The following is a 19,194-nucleotide window of genomic DNA, read 5'->3' on the forward strand; positions in this document are numbered from 1 at the left end:
CTCTTCATGCTTTTGACTGAGACAAACAAAATACAGCCTGGAGGACTCGGACAGCCCTTTCCCTTCATTTCAGGGCATCAAAATCCTTCAGGCAGCTTCGAAAAATCTCGGTTGTTGGGGGTGTCCACCCAGCAGACTGCACTGGAGAACTGAGTTACCCAGACAAGCCTTGCTATTGGGAGCAGAAGCCTTTGCAGCGGGCGAACCAAGCCCACGCTGAGAAGCTCAGACCAGGGTGGGTAATTCCACTCTGTGCTGCTCTCTGCAGGGTGAGCACATCCAGACCCCATTCAGTTTCATGGCTGGAGCTCTGGCTGAGCCACAGTGGGCTCTGCGAGGGAGCAGTGTGTGGGGTTTGCCTTCAGGACACTAGGAACTCATCACTGGTGGGAACTGCAGCGCACCAGGAGCAAAGTCTCGCAAAAATGTGAAGGCACCTGGGCTAGATTCCCAGTGCCCAGATGATGGTAAGTGTCTTTCATTGTGATGAGCCATGAGAGAACACAAGGTTGTTAAGGCTCTCCTGGGTCAGCTGCCCCTGAGGAATGAGCTCTGTAAGCAAATTCCCCACTGCATGGACATGCACCAGTCACCGATGTCACGCTAAAAAATGATAACAGGTGAAGACAACTGGGTGGGATCAGGAGGAAAAAAAAACCAAACCACAAATGAAAAGAAAAAAAAAATCCTTTGCAGAAACAAGGTTTTCTGCTTCCAGCTTCGAGATATTTGAACACCTCCTCAACCACTGAATCGGAGAAACAAACCCATCATGTAACTGGAAGGCAGGGAAGGAGGCAAGGGGGTTAAAAATAAATAAAAAGGTTTTATGGGATTATTTCAGAACTTATCGTGCAGATCAGCGCGTTAAGTGTGAGACAGCTCAACGTGCAAGGTTTGGTTATATACATGACGTTAGCCTTGGAAAGGAGAGACTTCAGGGGCCCAGGTCAGCTATGCTTTCAGCTCCAGTCCCAAATATACTCTCATCATCTACACTGCCACTTCCAGCTTGGAAGACTGGCAACCACAGTCCTGGTGGAATTGCCCAACTATGGCTCATGCGTATGCTCTGAGAAATACCTGGCAATCCCCCTCCCCTTGCTGGAGAGGGAAAAAGCACACTGGATAGATCCCAGCTCTGCCCTGGAGGTGGACCAGGAAGGCTCTTCTAAAGGAAGCCACCTCTGAGAAAGGTCAGGGAGCAGGTGGGAGGTCTATGCTGGAACCTTCATGTTCACTAAATTCTCTGCTGCTCTCTTGGTGACTGGCTCTTTTGTCAGGTGCTGGCAATTCTCAGAATTGAAGGAAAGCAGAAACACTGCCGCCAGATACAACGCCCAAGAGTGTCAAGAGAAAGACTTATCCTGAGCACACTGAGTCCTGGATCAGGACCCTCCCACCAGTGCCTGAAAAGAGCGAAGCCAGGAATAGCTCATTGTCTGTGCTCACTGTCAACCCTGCCCAACCTGTTTGAGAGAGCAATCCCACAGCGCTGCGTAAAATAACAGGGACTAGTCAGAAGGCAGCTGTAACCATCGCCTCCTCTGCTCAGCTGGCAAAGGGCTCCTGTCACTTCCCAACCTCTCAGGTTACTTGCTATTTTAAAGGCAAAAAATCTAGGGAAATGAGCTGGCAGACTGAGGACAGCCCACCCTGACAGTGCTCAACTTCAAGCATGAAGATAGGCATGTTTCACATACATAAAGATGCTTCGACCCCATTTTTCTGAGTGATTGCTTTGACCACCAGAATAAAAGCACAGGGCAGTAACACAGCTTTGTATTCCTGCAGTGGCTTAGAACCAAAAGACTCTGCAGCTACTGCTCACAAGAAGCAGAGAGTATTCTCCTATTCTTCTCAGGTAAGCAGAAACCTTTGAGATCACACAAATAATCAGGGGTAGAGCTGGGAAAAGGACTCTGGAATCCCTCAGCACCTGGCACAGCACTGCTACCACTCTGCCCCCAGCAGAGCAACATTTCATCCCACCTTCCCCTACCAAAAGAAAATTATAACAACAATAACAAATAAAAATGCCATAAACTTAACTGGTATTTTATTGAAACTTAACAAACCTGGCCATAAAACCGAGACTGGGAAGGAGGAAATAAAAATAAACAAACAGCCGCAAACTCTAGTTCTGAAGAGCGACGGTGTCTTGGAAATCATGAGGAGCGCTGGAAATGTCACTTACAAGATATACACTGCTATTGGCAAGGGGTATTTTTACAATATATGTGCATATCTAAACGGTAAATATGTCTTGCCGCTGATGTGGATGCAAAGATAAATATGCGCATACCAATGGCCCCGCATGTATGGATGCATTTGTATCAGAGCCGTAATTGCAGAGCCCTCTGTGCCGCCGCGCTGCTGCTTCAGCACTCCACCGTCTGCCTCCTCGCCACGCCTGGAAATTACAACCGCCCGAAATCTCAGAGACACGGCTAAGAGGAGCTGACACACTCGGGTGGGAGAGGGGGCGGGAACGTGAAGAGGCCTGAAAATTAAGGCTCAGGTATCCTCCAGGAATCCAAGTCAAATCCTTTCACGAGAGGAGGCTCCGTCGTAAATCTAATCTGCCCGCTCTGAAAGGCTCCATCCTGAACACACCACGGGTCTTTGATGGTCATAGTTTGGTCTGGGGCTTCTCAGGAATTGAGAGATAACAAATGAGAGAAGCTCGTCTTAGAGCTTGTGAACCCGGGTGAAAAGGGCTCTGATCTTGGCATGGAAGTCCCTTGATGCCACTGTGTGTAGACTTAAAAACCTACTAGAAACCCCAACATTTTTTATGACTTGTAGCACTGTGGAGGAGTGGTTTATCTTCAGCATCCAGACAGCTCATTAAACCCATCACCATCAAGACCTATCATCTCAGTACTGAGTTTCTATGAGGTCAGCACCTGCTTCAGGAGCGCTGGAAATCTTTAAGCAAGCTATGGCTGTCAAATCTTACCCCTGGGTGAAAGCCTACATCAAAACAATGCCTGTGAAGAGATTTCTTACATCCCTAACGCTTCTGATGAGCAAAACCCACTTCAGTTTTGCCTCCAATTCAAAAATTTTCAAAAGTTTGACTGCTGGTATTTCTTGCACCACTTCTCCAGCTCTTCAAAAAGCTTCTTCTCCAGGTTCTCCAATGTCTTCTGTGTTCTGATGGTCTCGACTTCCAATTCAAATTTTCCAGGACCTCTTATAAATCCTTTTCTCTAAAGTATCTGACAACTCAGATGGCATCAAGAATTAACACAACCAAAGTTGAAGTCAACGGCAATGACACACATGCATTGAGAGCACAGGATTTACCCCTCCTGTAACTTTTTCTTGTGTCTCTACCATGGCCAAAGACGAGGAAAGAACATGATGGACCACACAGTTTCTCAGCTGGACAAAGCCACTGAGTTCGAAAGCAGGTCTAAAAACCAGGGATGATCCAGCAGGACACTTGTTCTTTTTCACCTGCCAACACTTTAGACAGTGAGGCCACGACCACAACAGTCTCTGCTGAAGCAGGGTCCTCTCCAGCACTGTGTTTTGGATACAAATGGACAAAGGAAGAGAAGCAACAGCAAGACAGACCTGTGCCTGATAAAGTACATTTCCAGACAACAGCTTTGTAAGAAGATTTTTACAAAACAAAAAGGTAAGCAGGAAAAAACCAACAGCTCAGGACAATGTTGGCTGCTCTGCATGGAAGATTTCACTGGATGTCATCACCTGTGTGTGCCCCTTGAGGACTCTGGTTGGCAAAAGGGTCTGCCCACATAAAATAGCTTTCATTTGCCATGTGGTTTTTGTGCTGAGATTGTCCAGGCAATCAAAGTGAGGATGGGGAGTTGTTAGCCCAAATGAGCCAGACATCTCAGCTTATTTGAACATCTGGCTGATAAAGCCCAACTGCGTGTATTCACGATGAAAAGGTGTTTGACATTCAGGCCTGGGTGACTGAGGATGGGGGACCCTGCTTTGAACGTGCCAGATGGCCAGACAGATGCAATCCTTGCCCTTGTCAATGTGTGGCCAATCTCTTTGACTGACTGAAGCCATTCACTGATCTCCAGTAACATGGGCATCAATGCAGAGAACAGATGGGCCTGCGTAGCCACAGCAGAAATGAATTTAGCTCCTGTCCCAGGTCCCATTGCATCCAGTTCCACCTCCTCTTCCAGCATCATGGCCCTCCAGGGACTACATTGCTGGCCTTTTCTTCCTCATGACCTGTCCTCTGCCTACTTTCTTTCCACATGTCCTACAATATATTTAAACCAGAAGGTCCAAAAAATTCCCAGTAAATCCTATCTTCGTTCAGGCTCCTTCCTCACCAAAGTCTCAGCCAATGATCTAGGAACAGACAGAAGTCCATGGTGTAAAAGGAGAGGCATCATCCATCTTAGTCCTTCACCTCTTCATCTAATTCCATGTTCCTCCCTGGGGAATTCAACACATCTGAATGGCTCATGGTCCTGGACACAATCCTCCCAAATCTTCCTCAGACAGGTATTTCAGACCCAGCATGTACAGGTGTGCTTCTTGTTGCCAGCACCTATAGGGCAACCTGAAGTTGATCACATGACCCCAGATGTCTTCAGGATCCATCTTTGTCCCAAAACGTGACAATGCAGGGATGCCTGACTGAGCTGTTACATCTGCTTGGTCAGCTAGGGAGACCTCAACCTGGGATGCCACTGTTGGGAGATAAAAATCTCAGGCAATTCCAGCTGTCTTCTCAAGGGAGGACATACCAGGATGCCCAGACCCACTATCTCTGCCAGCTGACTCAGAGATCACTGCAGTGCTGACAGCAGGGCCTCCCCGCTGCTTTGCCACTGTTGTAGTCTACAGGCAAGGTGGTGGGATCCAGGCCAGGTTAGAAACACTTTATTTCTAGCAGAAGAAGGATCTCCATGGTCTGTGAGCTCCTCTTGCCCTGCTTTTAGCACCGCTGACACATCAGGCAAGTGAAAAGAGGTCAATGATTCTGGAGTGCAGGCGAGCGAGCCAGAAAGAGGACCCAGGAGCTCAAGTTTTACCTGTTAATAACAGGACTGTTTGTCCTTCCTTGAAAGAGCAGTGTTACCCAGGGATTATCTCAGCTGTTTACTGCAGGGTACTGGCCAATTTATCTCTGAAACAACTGTGTTACTGCCTGTGGGGAAGGTGAAGAAACAGCCTTGCACTGGAGCACTACTTAACTGGGCAGGCACTGGGGAAATGCTTATTCTCCTACATGTAGGCCAGATCCAAAATCACTTAAGCAATTTGAAGTTCTTCCCTTGCTATTCCAGGCCTTTGGATCTGACTCCAGTTGAAGAAAGAGGAAAAGAAGGAAAGCTGTGTTTCCTTGCTCCAGTGTGATGTGGGCTATAGGACAGCATCCCAGGCAGCAGGCATCTCCCTCATCACACACTGTTCTGCCCTCTCCAGCAGAATTCCCTCCAGCCTTTTCTACAGGGGGGTGTTAAGAGATTCCACCTGACCAGGTATTTTGAGTGAGTTCTTCGGAAAGAATGAAGTTTTTGAAACCGCAGCTAAATCTTCAGCAGTTCAGGCAACTGAAGGGGAACAAAAATCTCCAAACAAACCAAAAAGAATCAAACATATTTCCTGCAAACTGTCCTTGCAGAGCTCTGCTGCATCTACCTGAGCCCTCAGAGCATCTCACCTGAGCCAGGGCAGGCAGCCCTGGGCAAGGAGGAGGTGGCAGAGATGTGTCCCACCTGCAACATCTCTGCTCCCAGTGGCTCTGGGGGCAGACCCTTAGAAGTACCATGTCCTCTGGAAATTAAAGGGTTATGTGTAGGAACTTCACTGCCCAACTGAATAAGCCTTCTACCACTTGCTCTGTCAAAGCCATCCACCTGAGCCCCTTCAAGGTGTGGAGGAGCTCCCCAGCACACAGCAATCAACCCCCACTTACACATTAGCTCATGGGTAACGGGCTGCCTTTGCCTTCCTGCTGGGGGACTGGTTCTGGACATCAGCCAGAGACCCATGCCACTGGTTGCTCTCTTTCTTTGTTCCCTGGCTCTCCACTTCCCACACAAATCCTCCAGATCTGGGGGCGCTTCTGGGGTGTGATCCTTTTATACCTGCACAGGCAGGGTTTTGTTCACTACAGAAGCATGTCCTGACAGCAACCAGCATTTACACAGTCTGCTTAATGTCTTGCTGCCCCCCCATGCTCTTTACTCCTCTCCTTCCTCTGAGTAGCCCACCTGATAAACAGCAAGCCCTGGGAAAGGGCACCATGAGCAGATACCAAGCTCAAAGGTACAAGAGTGGCACATTCCCACTCTCCCTCCCACCCCTAAAAAGAAAACAGGCACACAGATATTTGCATGGATAACAAAGTACACTGTACCTACGAAATTCACTTTTTTCCCTTCTTTTAAACAAATCCCAATTTTCCATCGCTCTTGGGAGCACAACCAGCTGACCACAGCCCCGGATCATTTTTGGGTCAGTCGACCTTGCAGAAGGCACCACACATGAACTAAGCATCGTTCTCTAGCAGAGGAGTTGAAATCTGGGCAAAGTGCTCTGTGCCTTTGACCCTCAAAACAAACAAATGGAAACCACAGCAAATGGGAAGGAAAGGGGGAAAGGGAAGGAAACGACCCATGAATTTCTCTGGATCGCACTGACACAAAGGGAAAATAAAATTCACACACAGAGCACACTCTTGCAGGTGATCCAGACACTGTCATGTAAGCAATCAAAGATAACCACAATGGAAAGAAAATCAAAGAATACAAATTTATCCAAAACAATCCCCCAAATGGCACGAGTTAGGACACCCCAGAAATGCTGGGGTTTATCCATTAGGGTCACTCATGCTTTCAGCCCCAGTGAAATAAAATCATTATGCAATAACTTTTCCATTACTTTTTCTCTCCCCACAAAGTGCAAGCAATCCCAGCAACAGTTTTCAGATAATTTTTCTGGGTTTGTGTTTACCATCCATGCATATAACTCCCAACATAGTCACAAGGTCTGATCACATCCTTTTTCCAATGAAAAACAGAACAGGAAAGGGAAAGAGGAAAAAACTGAGAAAACAGGGGGGAAAAAAGCAAAGAAAATAAAGTACCCCCCCAAACCAAACCCATTTCTCCTTTTCATTTTTTTAAAGACCACAAAAGTGAGCAAACCAGACCCAGAAAATAAAAGTTGAAATAACCAAGAGGAGAAAACAAGAGAGAGATAAGAGGGAGGTAGGAGAACAAACAAAAAACCGAACAGTAACGACCCGAAATAAAAGAAAAATAAAAACTAACCAGCTGAATTGGGAGTTGAGGGTGAGTTAGCCTGGCTTCCATGGGCTGACACATTGGTAGCTGTGACAGCCGTTTTGGCAGCATAAATATTGGCTTCCTCTTGAAATTTACCTATGTTCTTCTTGTACCGGATTCTCTTATTTCCAAACCAGTTTGATACCTAGAGCGAGTTTAAGAGAAGACAAAGACATTAATGTTTGAGCTCTGGTAAGATCACCTGGGTGAGGAAGGTGGATTAGTTCAGGGTAAGTAGTGCATATTCTTTTCCCCCCCAAGTTTTCCTAGCCACCTTCTACCCATGTGTGGCAGACCAAGCCCAATAAAGGTGATGGGACCCTCTTGGGAGCACTGGGTTTGTGTGGCTATATCTTGGTTCCTCTATAGATGGGATATCGACTTAAGGAAATGGGTTGCTCCACAGGAATCATCACCCCACGAAAATATAAGACACATTCAAAAAAGCCTGAACTTTGGAAAAAAGTATGTGTCATTTTGGAACTTTTTTTGCTTCCTCCGTAGTATCCCTTTGATGGGACAGATGCCCTGATTCCCAGATGCCCATTCTCCCTTTGGAGAAGCTAATGTGGTTTTCAGGGAGAACACCCAGCACACTGTCTGGGGCCTGGTTGATGCACAAAATTGCCTTGGTATTACTGAAGCTCTTCTTTGATCCATCTGAGTAAAATCAGTGCACAAGGCCAGAATTGGATGCTCTTCATCCAGCTGAGCTTGGCTCCGCAAGGTTTAGCACAAGCCACCACGTAAACTGGGAACTTCAGTGGAAGGTTGGAGAGGCAGCACAGGGCTCGTCCTAAAAGCTTATTTTGGTCCCAGGAAATAAGTGAGTCCCTTGGAAAGAGGTGGGAGATGTTTTCACTGTGTTTGTCCAGAGGCCTGCTGATAATGATAACCCTGTTCACTTGCAGGCAACATGTCACACTGAACTACATCTGGATGGCATCAGGAGCAGGGGCTGTTTGCAGGGAGCTCCATTTCACCTCTTGGTTTGCCTTTCTCACTAATGACAATGAGTTCCTTTGTGATCTTCCCACTTGGTCATCTCTCTACAACAGTTCTTCTGGCTTCAAATGCTGGAGCCAATGGGTGAACTCTGAGTATCACAGGGCAGGAAGATGGGATAAATGGCCACCACAATCAATCTTCATCCAAAAACTTGTGAAGCAAAGAACTTGCCTGGCCTGGTCAGCCTTTGAGTTCAGATCAACTCTGCTTGTGACTTACACAGATTCATGCAGCCCATGTTCCCACTTAGTCCCAGCAAAACCAAACCTGGATGTGTGTTTCCTTCTACCTTCTCTGGATGAAGAAGGGAGGGAAATCCTGGTGACAGGCACAAAACAGCATTGATACAGCACGGTCAAAAAACAAAGTAAGTGCAAAATTTCTCCTGGGCATTTTGCCTTTGCAAGGGAAAAGTTGTAAGTGTGAACAGATGAATTAGAAGTGAGAAGGGAAACATCAGGACAGCTGGAGCTTTACTTAAGCCAGTATGTGCTGTCTCTTATAGGTAACTGGGAAGAATCAACGTTTGGGTCTTGTGACCCAGGGGAGGCAATTGGAGTCACTCAGCAGGCATCCAACACGGTGACGACACCTACCCTTGGATGCTGTTGCTCCTGCTGAAGGCAGACATGCTCTCACAAGGACAACAGATGCTACTGCTGTCTTCAGTTTACTCAAGCCACGAGCAGGCACGTGCCTGGGGCTGGGAAGCAGCCCAAGACAGGGAATGCAATGGGAGCCTAGAGGGACCACTGAGCTCACATGAGGACAAGCCTACCAGAGGCCACACAGATTGGCTCTCAACCACACAGCTTCCTCCAAAATGAGAGGAAATAAAGAAGGGTAGGTCTGAGCAATGTAAGGCTGAACACTTCAAGGACTGACTGCACTCCTCACAAATCCCAGCAGCTCCCAGGTCAAAGCTACAGACTCCAGAAACTACATGGCTGCCTTGAATGTATGGAAATAATTCAGTTTGCCTTTACTGACCGCTCTTTTTTGAGGGATAAGCAAGTCAGGGAGATGTCATGTTCTGCAGCACAAGGGTAATGACAGAGAGAAATGACCCTGAGAAAGCCCATTCTCCTTGGGCCTGTCTGACCCAGATCCTTCCCACCTTACCAAGTAAAATCTGCACAACTCTTCCCACTGCTTTTAATCCCTTGGCTTAAAGAATGGACTTTCAGCTCAAACAAGCTCTTCTTGCAAGCCAGCTCAGCACTAATTCCTCGAGGAGATGACTTTGCCTTCCTGGGTGGAACCACAGAGTTTCTGTGCTGTTAACACCTCAGTTGCACACACAGCCATTGCTCCGTGAAGTCTTCATCCCTTCTAAATTCTCTCCCAGACTGTCCTTTTCCATCCATAGGTTCAATCTGCAAGTGCCATCTGCTCTCCCATCCACTCTCACTAACTTGTACTAAGCTCATTAACTAATTAAAAGCTCAACACTGGGACGTGACTGACTTGCCTGAGGTCTGGAACGCCCCTCACCACGCTGAGCTTTCCCATTAGTACAGTCTTTGATCTCTCTTACCTGTGAGACTGTGATGCCGCATTTCTTGGCTAGCTCTTCTTTGGCTTCCTCACTGGGGTAAGGGTTGCTGAGATGGGAATAGAAATACTCATTCAGGATTTCCGTAGCCTGCTTGTTGAAGTTCCGTCTCTTCCGCCTTCACATGGAGAAAGAGGGAGAAATAGAAGGAAAAGGAAAGGGAATCAGTGCCAGGGATCCAGAAATAGAAATGCAATTTTACATACTCTGACTTTCCAACTTCCCTCCCTCCTTCCCCTGCTCCTGGGGGTATGGAGTGCAATACTTCACGGTCAGGAATTTTCTCATCTGCACCTTGCTGGTGTCACCTTTCTCAGCACCTTCCAAAGCAAGTAATTCTCCATCTGAAACTATCCCTGTGTACCCTCCAGCTCATAGAAGAGTCCAAAAACTGGCATCCAGCTCCTCTGCCTGGGAAGGTGACTCCTGACACCTGGCTGTCGTGGCCAAAGACATCACTGCTACTCTGCAAAGCTCTGTGCTGAGGAAGCAGTGCTGGATACATCCTTGGGGAAGTTTGTTCCAATTACACATAGGCATTATCTGTCTGTTATCTCTTTCCTTGTACCCCCAGTGTAGCTGCCTCTCCTCCCTTTTGCAAGCTGAAGCCCAAGCCACAGTCTGCACGTAGTCGGCTTGGGAAATGAAATAATTTTACAGCAAATCAAAAATCTGGGACAATGGGAACAGTAGGAAAAGAGTAGGAATCTAGAGGGGACAGGATGGCCCGGAGGATGCGCTTTCATCCCTAACTGAAGTGCACGTTTTCATCACAGAGAGTTGCTGTAATATGCCAGAGAATTTCCTTCTGCCACAGCAAAACCAGGATGTGCAATTCTCAAGGTACAGTTGGGAGCCTCCTCGAGACAGAAGCTGGATGTCTTGAATTGCTGTCCCTTCCCCTGCTGAGCCACAGACAACTAAGGGATAAGGAAGGTAAATAACCTCTGCGGCTCAAGACCAGGAGATATGGCCCTTCAGATGGACCTGAATTCACTCCAGAACCTCTGAACACCTCTCCGAGGCCTCAACAACACTGAATGGTGAGTGGGAAGAAGGTGGGATGAACTCACCGTGCGTCCAGAAATCGGGAGCGCAGGATCATGACGGCTTCACACGTGCTCTGCTTCAGCTGCATCTGGATGGAGCTGAACTTGCGGTGGATGATGCTCACCATCCGCTCGATCTCCTTCGGCGAGATGGGTCGGGTCCGGCTCTGCTCACGCAGCAGGTTCATCACGTGGGTGGTGAATTCGTTGCACGCCTGGGATGGCAAGAAAAGCAAAAGAAACCCCAGGATCGGAAGGTCATTCGACAGTGTCGAGGACAAGACAGAGACAGCGCTGCTAAGGAGGGAGACCCGAGTGAAGGCCTCAGTGGTTGGGGTTTTTCAGGGCAGACCCAGACCAAGAGTGTGCTGGCACTTGGGGGAGAGAGAGGTTTCTCTCATCTGCCAAGCAGAGAACATTCTGGGAAGAGCAGAAGATGATTTCTTTGCTCTCAGGGGAATCGTGGATGGAGTTGGGGAACGTTCATATAGGGTTCATATAAAGCATGAAGAAGTCCCAGCCACTGTTCTTCTGGTTGTGACTGGAGGAGCTATAGATGTACCCAAGGAGGACCATGAACCTTTTGACCCACTGTCCCTCCTCCTACAGCCTCACCATGTGTCCTGCAGAGCCCCCTGTGCTTCACAGAAGCAGGTCCCAGAGAAACACAGCCCTGTTCCACATTCTTGGCACATCAGATAAGAAGTAAATAATGATAATAATTAAAGCCTGACTGAGGCAGGAGCCCTGACGAGTAAGGGCAAGCAGGTAACAATCCCAATTAGTTTGCTGCTGGCACAGCACTGTCTGCTGCTTCTGCTGTCCCCATGCTGTGCCGAGAGGACAGGGCAGTGAGAGGGGACAAGGCAGGGATTTTGAGGTCAGATGAAGGTCACTTCATTGCCCTCTCTTTCATCTGCACAAGCAACTCATGGGCATGATGGGATCCTCTGATTCCCAGAACTAAGCCCCAGAAACCAGGCTGAGGGCAGCACTTGGACACTGATGGCTGGAAATACCTTTGGTGCTCCTGGGACGTGGGAGCTGCTCTGGGGACAGAGTCCCCAGTTCCCACCCTATCATGGGGAAAAAGGGGCAAGCAGGGGTAAGAAGTATCGGCTTTGTGGACAAGTGACATGGGCTTGACTTCCAATGTCACACCCCACCTTTCCAAGCTGAATCCCCACCACAGTTCAGATCTAACAAGAAGACACCCTCAAGGCCAGCACAGCCCCTCCAACTGCCCATCCCCAGCTTCAGCTGATGAGGAAGGAGCAGAAGGTAAGGTCCATCCCTGAAGCCTGTCTTTGTCTGTGCCAAGGGCCTCTCCTTGGACTTGGGTAGCAGGGGACATGAGGTCTCTCTCTCCCTCTTCAGCCTGGGGCCTTGAAAGAGGAGCCCTGACGTGCTCTCCACTCCCACCCATGCGAGATGGCTGAGGCTTCCCCTTATCACACAACCCTGTCTCCACGCCTTGAGGGAGTGACAGCAAGGGCTGAGGAAAGCCACCAAAGGTCATTCTTCTAACCGGCCTTCTGCCTGCTCCCTGCCTCCTCTAATGCCCTGCCAAAACATCTTTCACGGTGTGACAGCGCTCGGCTTCTCCAACACCAGAGCCCTGCCTGGCCACCCTGACTCCAGCTCCAACCCAGGGGCACCCAGCTAATGTACCTCAGCTTGGCCAGTGTGGCACCTCAAGGGGTAGGAGATTCCTCATCCCCACCACACATCCAGTTAGCCACCTAAAACAGGGGCTGGGCTGGCTCTAAACCAGAGACCTGAAACCCTGCCTGACCCCTGGCTGTGGAGCCCATCCTGCACCCAAAAAGGAGGGATGCCTTTTTGCTCACACTCCATAAACCACAACCTCTGGGTAGAAACCACAAGGGCAGTGGTGAAGAGAGGTCTGCAGAACATCTGGAAGCATTTGAAAGGAACTGGTTCTGAGCGTTGGTCTGTGAAGCTCTTCATGCAATTGTCAGCGTTACCAATAGCTGCATTTATGACCCGAACAGTTTTTCTTTTTCTTTTTTAAGGATAATTTTCCACAAGAAAAAAAGAAATTCTTTTCTGGAAAAAGAGCTTTTCAAGCAGAAAATATATTCAAGGAAGATTTTGATTTAAGTCTTGCTTGGAAAAAATTGCCACTGAGGTCAGCACAATAAAGAGGGCTCCTCCTTCCCAGGGCCAACTGTGGGCAAGATTTTGGGAGAGGAGTGGAAAGCAAAAATCCAAGGGGCAACCCACGCTGATCGTATTCTCATGCCACATCCCAGCACAACACTCCAGCTCTCCCAACCCTAAAAAAGCATGTTTTCACTCCAATACCCAGTTGCATTTGCCCATACACTCCCAACAATAGATGTCAGTAGCGATCCAGGCTGTGCTCATCCACGCCACCGTGCCGGCACCAAACGGCAGCTCCCCCACTCTGGCTCCTGCTCCCACCGTCCCATGACCACCAACCACCCCTCTGCCACAAAGGAGCCTGTTACCTGCTCGTACTTCTCCAGCTCCGTGTGGTAGATCTGCCGGATCTGGGAGAGTTTGGCTCTGTAGTCAGAGTGCTCCACCGAGTTGTCGGAGCCGGCTCCTCCTGATGCGGCGGCGGCAGCGGCAGCGGCGGCCGAGCCACCTCCTTTTTCGGGGCCTGCCACCCCCTCGGCCAGGAGCATGTTGTCTAACCTCATCAGCTGGGGGTCCGTGGGCTCCTCTTCCTGCGCTCCCCGGATGCTCAGCACTGCCAGAGACACAAAGGGGAGAGGACTTAATTCAGGGAAGGGGATGCTCATCCGAAGTTAGACCATCAACAGGGCTTTTCTTCTTTTCCAAAAGGTACCCCAACAGGCTGGTGCTCCAAGTACTCATCACCAAGTGCAGCTACTTGGCTCTCCAGGGGCACTCCAGCTCCCTGCTTCCCCCCCTACCTCTTCCCCTCCTTCCTGCAGGAAAGAAGTAGGGCAGAACTGGCAGCAAGCTCACCTCAGAGCTTAACCAGAAATCCACACTTTCTGTTCAAATAGGAAGTAAAACTAGCAACACCAATCAAAAACCAATAAATGCACCCATTCTTGCTGCCAGAAGGGATAGGGACTATATCCTGACTCAAGCATGGGATGGGAAGTTAGGAGTCTCCAGCTCTGATCTCATCTTGCTCAGGGGTCCTCTCATGTCACCCATGTCATTTACATCAACCCCAGATGGCAGAGAAAGACACACAGAGCCCAGGGCTGATGGTGCCTCGGTTTCCTCATTGTTAAATACAGACAGAGAGGGATTGAAGGCCATGCTTTTAGCCACACAGTGGGAGCACACGCAAAAAATGTATGAAATCAATTTTATTCTTTGGAAAATGGCTTTTTTTAAAGAATCCAGACATTCCACTGAAGTCTAAACCATGCTGAGAAAAGGAGCAATAATAAATTAATCCTTCCAGAGCAACTTTCCAAGGAGAGAATTTTTCTCCCCTCTTTGTACTCCCTGCCTCAATTACTGCTCCAACTAAAAGTCCTTCTCCTGAGAGGGTTTTCCTGGAGAAACAACATGGGAGCATCCCAACTGCTTGGGATGTCCCAGGTCTGAAGGATGGAGATGCTCTACGTGCCCCCCCCCGTGGTCTATGTTTGAAAACAGAAGGAAAACTTGACATCTCTGCATGCACACACACACAGTTGCAAAATAAATGAAATAAATACAATAAATCCTTGATGAGCGAACAAAAAAGGCATTTCCTAAGAGAAATTAATTGTATTTCTCCATCTCATCTGGCATAGGAGCTCCAAGCACTCTGTAAACACACACACACACACACACACACACACACACACGCACACCCAGCACACACTCGTTGCACGTGCAGAGCTGGGAAACATTGCATGGATAAAGCTGTGCCCACTACACCTGAGATGAATATGACACCCCCCAAATCCACAGCATAAACAAGAGCAAGTGATTCTCCCTGTCATTCAAATAAAACCAAAAAGCAGTGGGAAATCAGTTGGCAATAAGAAATAAAACCAGAGCAGCTAAAAAAACCCAGCAACCAGAGAGTATGGTCTTCCTCACTCTGAAAAAAAGTTAAAGATACAGCTATCATCAGTAAAAAATTGAGAGGTTTGGCTAAGTCTAAAATGAGCTTGTGTTCTTTTTAAGCCTCAAAGTCTACTGAAATTACTATTTTCAGGACATTTCATTCATTCATTTCAATCACTTTTTCATTCATGCATTTACTGGCATTTTTGGTATTGAAACATTCACTGTTAACAAAGGTAGGAAGGTCAGGGGGGAAAGAAAAGAGAGAAAAAACTCCAAGAAGAGTAAAACAGCCAATAAAATGATCTAATAATAAATAAATCCACGCTAGGGAGGATCGTTTCTGTATGGAGGAATGGGGGCACACTGCCAAATTTGGAGCTGGGTGCCAGTTGCCGAGCCCTGAGGAGACAGAACCGGCATCTCCCCCCACCACGAGAGGCTTCCCACGGCACTGCTGGCACCCAGCCATGATGAATAAATCCAAGGGGAGAGGACAGATTTCATCAACAAAATGGTCTGGGGTCTGCGGTCCAGACACCAAACTAAAATAAGAGGTAAAAGTAGCCAAATTCGTCAAAAAGAGAAGAGGGAGGGTGACAGGCTACAGCGGGGAGAGAAAAAACTTGCTATGAAAATGAAAGAGAATAAATTCCTATTCTTCCAGGACAAAAAAAAAAATCAGTAAATTAAAGCACATCAAAAGCCCAAATACAAAAAGAAAGCAACACAGGTTAAAAAGAAAAAAAAAATAATACAAAGAACCTCAAATAAACAAATCAAAAGCAGAGTTGCCAAAACAGGCGCATCTGGATTTCAAAAGGGAATATTTTTAGATTAAAAATCTCAGGAATCATTGACCTGACAGGTAGGCACGAGTGATTAATTAGTTTATGTTTAGAGAGCTGCTTCCTGATGAAAAGCACTGTGTATTCCCGTGAGCTTTATTCCTGTGCCACACGCACAGACCAGCACCTGCTGGGTGGGTGCATTCCCAGCATCCGATGGAGGGACATGTGCCCCCACAGCAGTGACCTCAGCCCAGCTGGGGACCCTGTGGAGCCAGCCTGGTCTCGGCTGTTTGACTGAAATAAGGCATGGGAGTAAATAAATGGAAAGGCCAACGTGTCTAAGCAGGACTGATGCTGCCTATTTATCCCTGGAAAGCTGTGCTCAGCCGAGGAGAAGACAAAATGATTATTTAAAAGCTCCTTTTTTATCTTCCTGGTGTTGTTCCTGGCTCCAACACGCCTCCTGCCAGGATGCCCAGATTGCTGGGCTCCTTGGCAGCTCCAGCCCTCCAAACTGCCCCCTGTGATGGGACGTGGCTCTGCTGGCTGGAGGGCTCGGGGTGAGCAGCACCCAACCTGTATTGCCTGGGCAGCTGATGGTGAAAGAACCCTGCTCTCTCACCAAATTAAACCAGAATAAATTAAAGCAGAATGATCCCTGGTGGTCCAAGGGGCTACAGGCACGTAGGCATCCAGGCATTCCCGGGACTCGCCATTTGCTGCTCCTGATTAAAGAAAAGGGGAGGAAAAAAAGGAAAAAAAGGAAGAACAAGAAGAAAGAGAGCGACTGGCAGCTGGGGGGAGGAAAATTCATGCAAGACTTTCTGTCCTTGGCTGCTTTCCTGCTGGCTTGGCAGCTCCCAGAGCCACGGCACAAGCCACTAGATGGTGCTCGGCCCTCGCCCAGGTCCCCCACTGATCAAGATGGGTTTTTATATGTAAATATATACATACACACATACACAAATATATATATGTATGTTATATATATACACACATATATATGTGGGTGCATTTTAAAAGCAAACCCAAGCCATGTGCCTTGTCCCTGCCTGGCTGATCGTGGAGCAGAACCGAGGAGCATCTCTGTCACAGGGTCACCACCTCCCACGGCAGCAGCAGGAGCAGCTGGGGACCATCGAGCCACCAGACTGCAGTCCGGTCATGGATGTCACCAGGGTCACAGAGACCTGTTCCAGCAGCTGGGAAATGGCTCCCAGCTCACACACTCGCTCCTTCTCCCTCTTGAGAAAGGTATCATAGCCACGGGGTTCAGAGGAGGTTGACAAGTCCTAGTCCTGAGCTGGTGCTGTGGCTGCAGTGCAGGACACAGGGAAGTGGCAGCAGGACTGACCTGAGAGAAGCAGGTGAGAAGACAAAGACAAAAATAGCTTCCTGGCTCCTTGTCTGCCCTGCAGTTCAGGGATGCAGGATGGAAACTGCATCGAGTCACCAAAGCTTCCACATCCTCCAAGATGCTTCCCACCAACATCTCCAAGGAGCAGCTGCAGAGCAGCCAGCTCCATGCTCACATGAGTTGGGCAGCCAGCACTCCATATGTGTCTGTGTCTCCACACCACAGTACCTGTGTGGTGGGGGCGGTGGGGCAGTCACACAGTCTGAGGTACAGCCGGGGTGGGGGGCACAGGGCAGGAGAAACAGCCCTTGTCGGATGTCTTTGGAATGGACAGCACTCTGGGGATGGTCTGGGGTTGTGAAGACACCTAAGAAATCCACGAAGGAGGGTACCAAATTCCTCTGGTCCTCTATGCCACCCTCCCCTTCCTTATTTACTCCATTTTCCTTGCAGCATTTTCCCAGCAGCATTTTCCCAAAGGAATATGAAAAGTGCAGGAGTCGAGCACACAGCCGCCTCTCTTCTCCAAGGCCATGCCAAAATGCTTCCACTTAGCAACTCTTTTCTCTCAATCCCTTCCAAACCCTCCAGATTAGAGGTGTGCAGGCAACACCAGAAGAACTACATTACAAAGGCAATCGTGCTGGGGGTGATGGCAGAAGCTCAGCAGGAGAGTGTGGCTGAGCAGCAGACAACAGAAAAGGATGCTCAAACTTTCAAGCTCCACCTCTCTTCCAGAAGGGCCAGTTTATCCTACTGTGGTCAGGGTCCTTAAGTTGAGGGGATGTGGGAAACAGGGGGCTGTCCCAGCCAGACTCCCAGCATGGGATATATACCCTCACAAGAGGCTGCAGGCTGTAGTGGTACCACACTCCCCACCACTTCTCATTCTCATGTCTCTCTTTGGGTGTGTTCATCCCAGTTAGGTGCCAACCAGGACTTCTGGGGTGGAAGCCAAAGACCAAGCAGGAGACACCAGAAGAGGTTAAGGCAAGGTGGAGCAGTGGGAACAGCCTCTTCAGGGATGCAGTGGGAACATCTTGGAAGAAGAAAATACAGCGAATGCCAATCTAGGCTGCGACAAGGAAGGAAGAGGTTCCCCAGGGCTGGTGTGGCTGTTCTCCGCTGACCTCAGCAGCCAGAAGCGTGGTCCCGTGAAATTCCTGTGACTGCCAGGTTAAGATTCCCAATAACAACATGAGCTGGCAGTTCCTCTGCAGCCCCATTTGCTGACACCTCCAGCCAAGGGCTGGACCCAGCAGCTAGGTGTTTAAACAAAGCCACCCTACCAAGAAACCTGCTGGGTGGCTTTAAGGAGTTTGGGAGGAGTGCTTGCCCTCCCACCCGAGCTCGGCTGCTTCTGAAGGAGTTTTCTCATGGTTGTTTCTGCCCATTCCCAACTTGCTGAATTGCCTTTCCAGGGGGACATTTTAAAGGAGAAGGAGATTTCAAGTAAATGATTGCAACTTATCAAAAATAATGTGCTACTTAGCATCGGAGACAAGCATCCTGGCAGGCAGAAATGGGAAGCAGTGCCGGAGCAGATGGGAGTAATTACGTTGTGATTTTCAGAAGGGTTTTCTTTCCTGCCTCCACTGTGCCTAAGATGTACTGTGGGGGAGGCAAGGGGGTGGGGGTGGAAACAACCCACCCAACAACAGAGTTTCAGGAGAGGCAGACAGACAATTCCCCTGTTGGGCTGAGCTGGCCCTTGGTGTGACCTTCCCATGGGGAAACCAGAGATGCCGGGCACTGGTGGAGCTGCTCTCACTGTAGGATGAGATGCCTCCTTCCCCACCAAGACACTCATCTGCCACCAATGACACCTAACCCGCACATCAAGGTGTAGCCCAAATCCTTTCCTGGACCAGTGGGTGCCCCTGAGGGGTGGTGCAGCCAAGGAAGGCTTTGCAGCTCCTCCCTGGGAACCTCAAAACTCCTGCACAGACCCACACAGTGCCCAGTCTGGTTTCAAAGCACACCTGGAACATCAGCCCTCTTCCAACCTTTTGCAATTTAGCCACCATCACCAACATCAGCTTGGGGAGATGCAGCTTCAGGAGTCACCCAAGCTCACTGGAAAATGTTGTTTTTGTTAAACATA

The 19,194-nt window shown here is 48.8% G+C and overlaps 1 protein-coding gene across 3 annotated transcripts in view; it reads right to left on the minus strand.

Moving 5' to 3' along the window:
- PBX1 (PBX homeobox 1) overlaps positions 1–19,194 on the minus strand; it is a 131,026-nt gene that overhangs the window by 12,735 nt on the left and 99,097 nt on the right. For all 3 annotated transcript variants that reach the window (XM_032696159.1, XM_032696160.1, XM_032696158.1), the window contains exons 3-6: positions 13,406–13,650; positions 10,935–11,125; positions 9,844–9,979; positions 7,284–7,443 (exon numbers count right to left, since the gene is read on the minus strand). In XM_032696159.1, the coding sequence (XP_032552050.1) occupies positions 7,284–7,443; positions 9,844–9,979; positions 10,935–11,125; positions 13,406–13,650 (732 nt within the window). The remainder of the gene's footprint in view (positions 1–7,283; positions 7,444–9,843; positions 9,980–10,934; positions 11,126–13,405; positions 13,651–19,194) is intronic.

The sequence above is a fragment of the Chiroxiphia lanceolata genome, chromosome 9 (genome assembly GCF_009829145.1).
Source record: "Chiroxiphia lanceolata isolate bChiLan1 chromosome 9, bChiLan1.pri, whole genome shotgun sequence".
Classification (NCBI taxonomy): domain Eukaryota; kingdom Metazoa; phylum Chordata; class Aves; order Passeriformes; family Pipridae; genus Chiroxiphia; species Chiroxiphia lanceolata.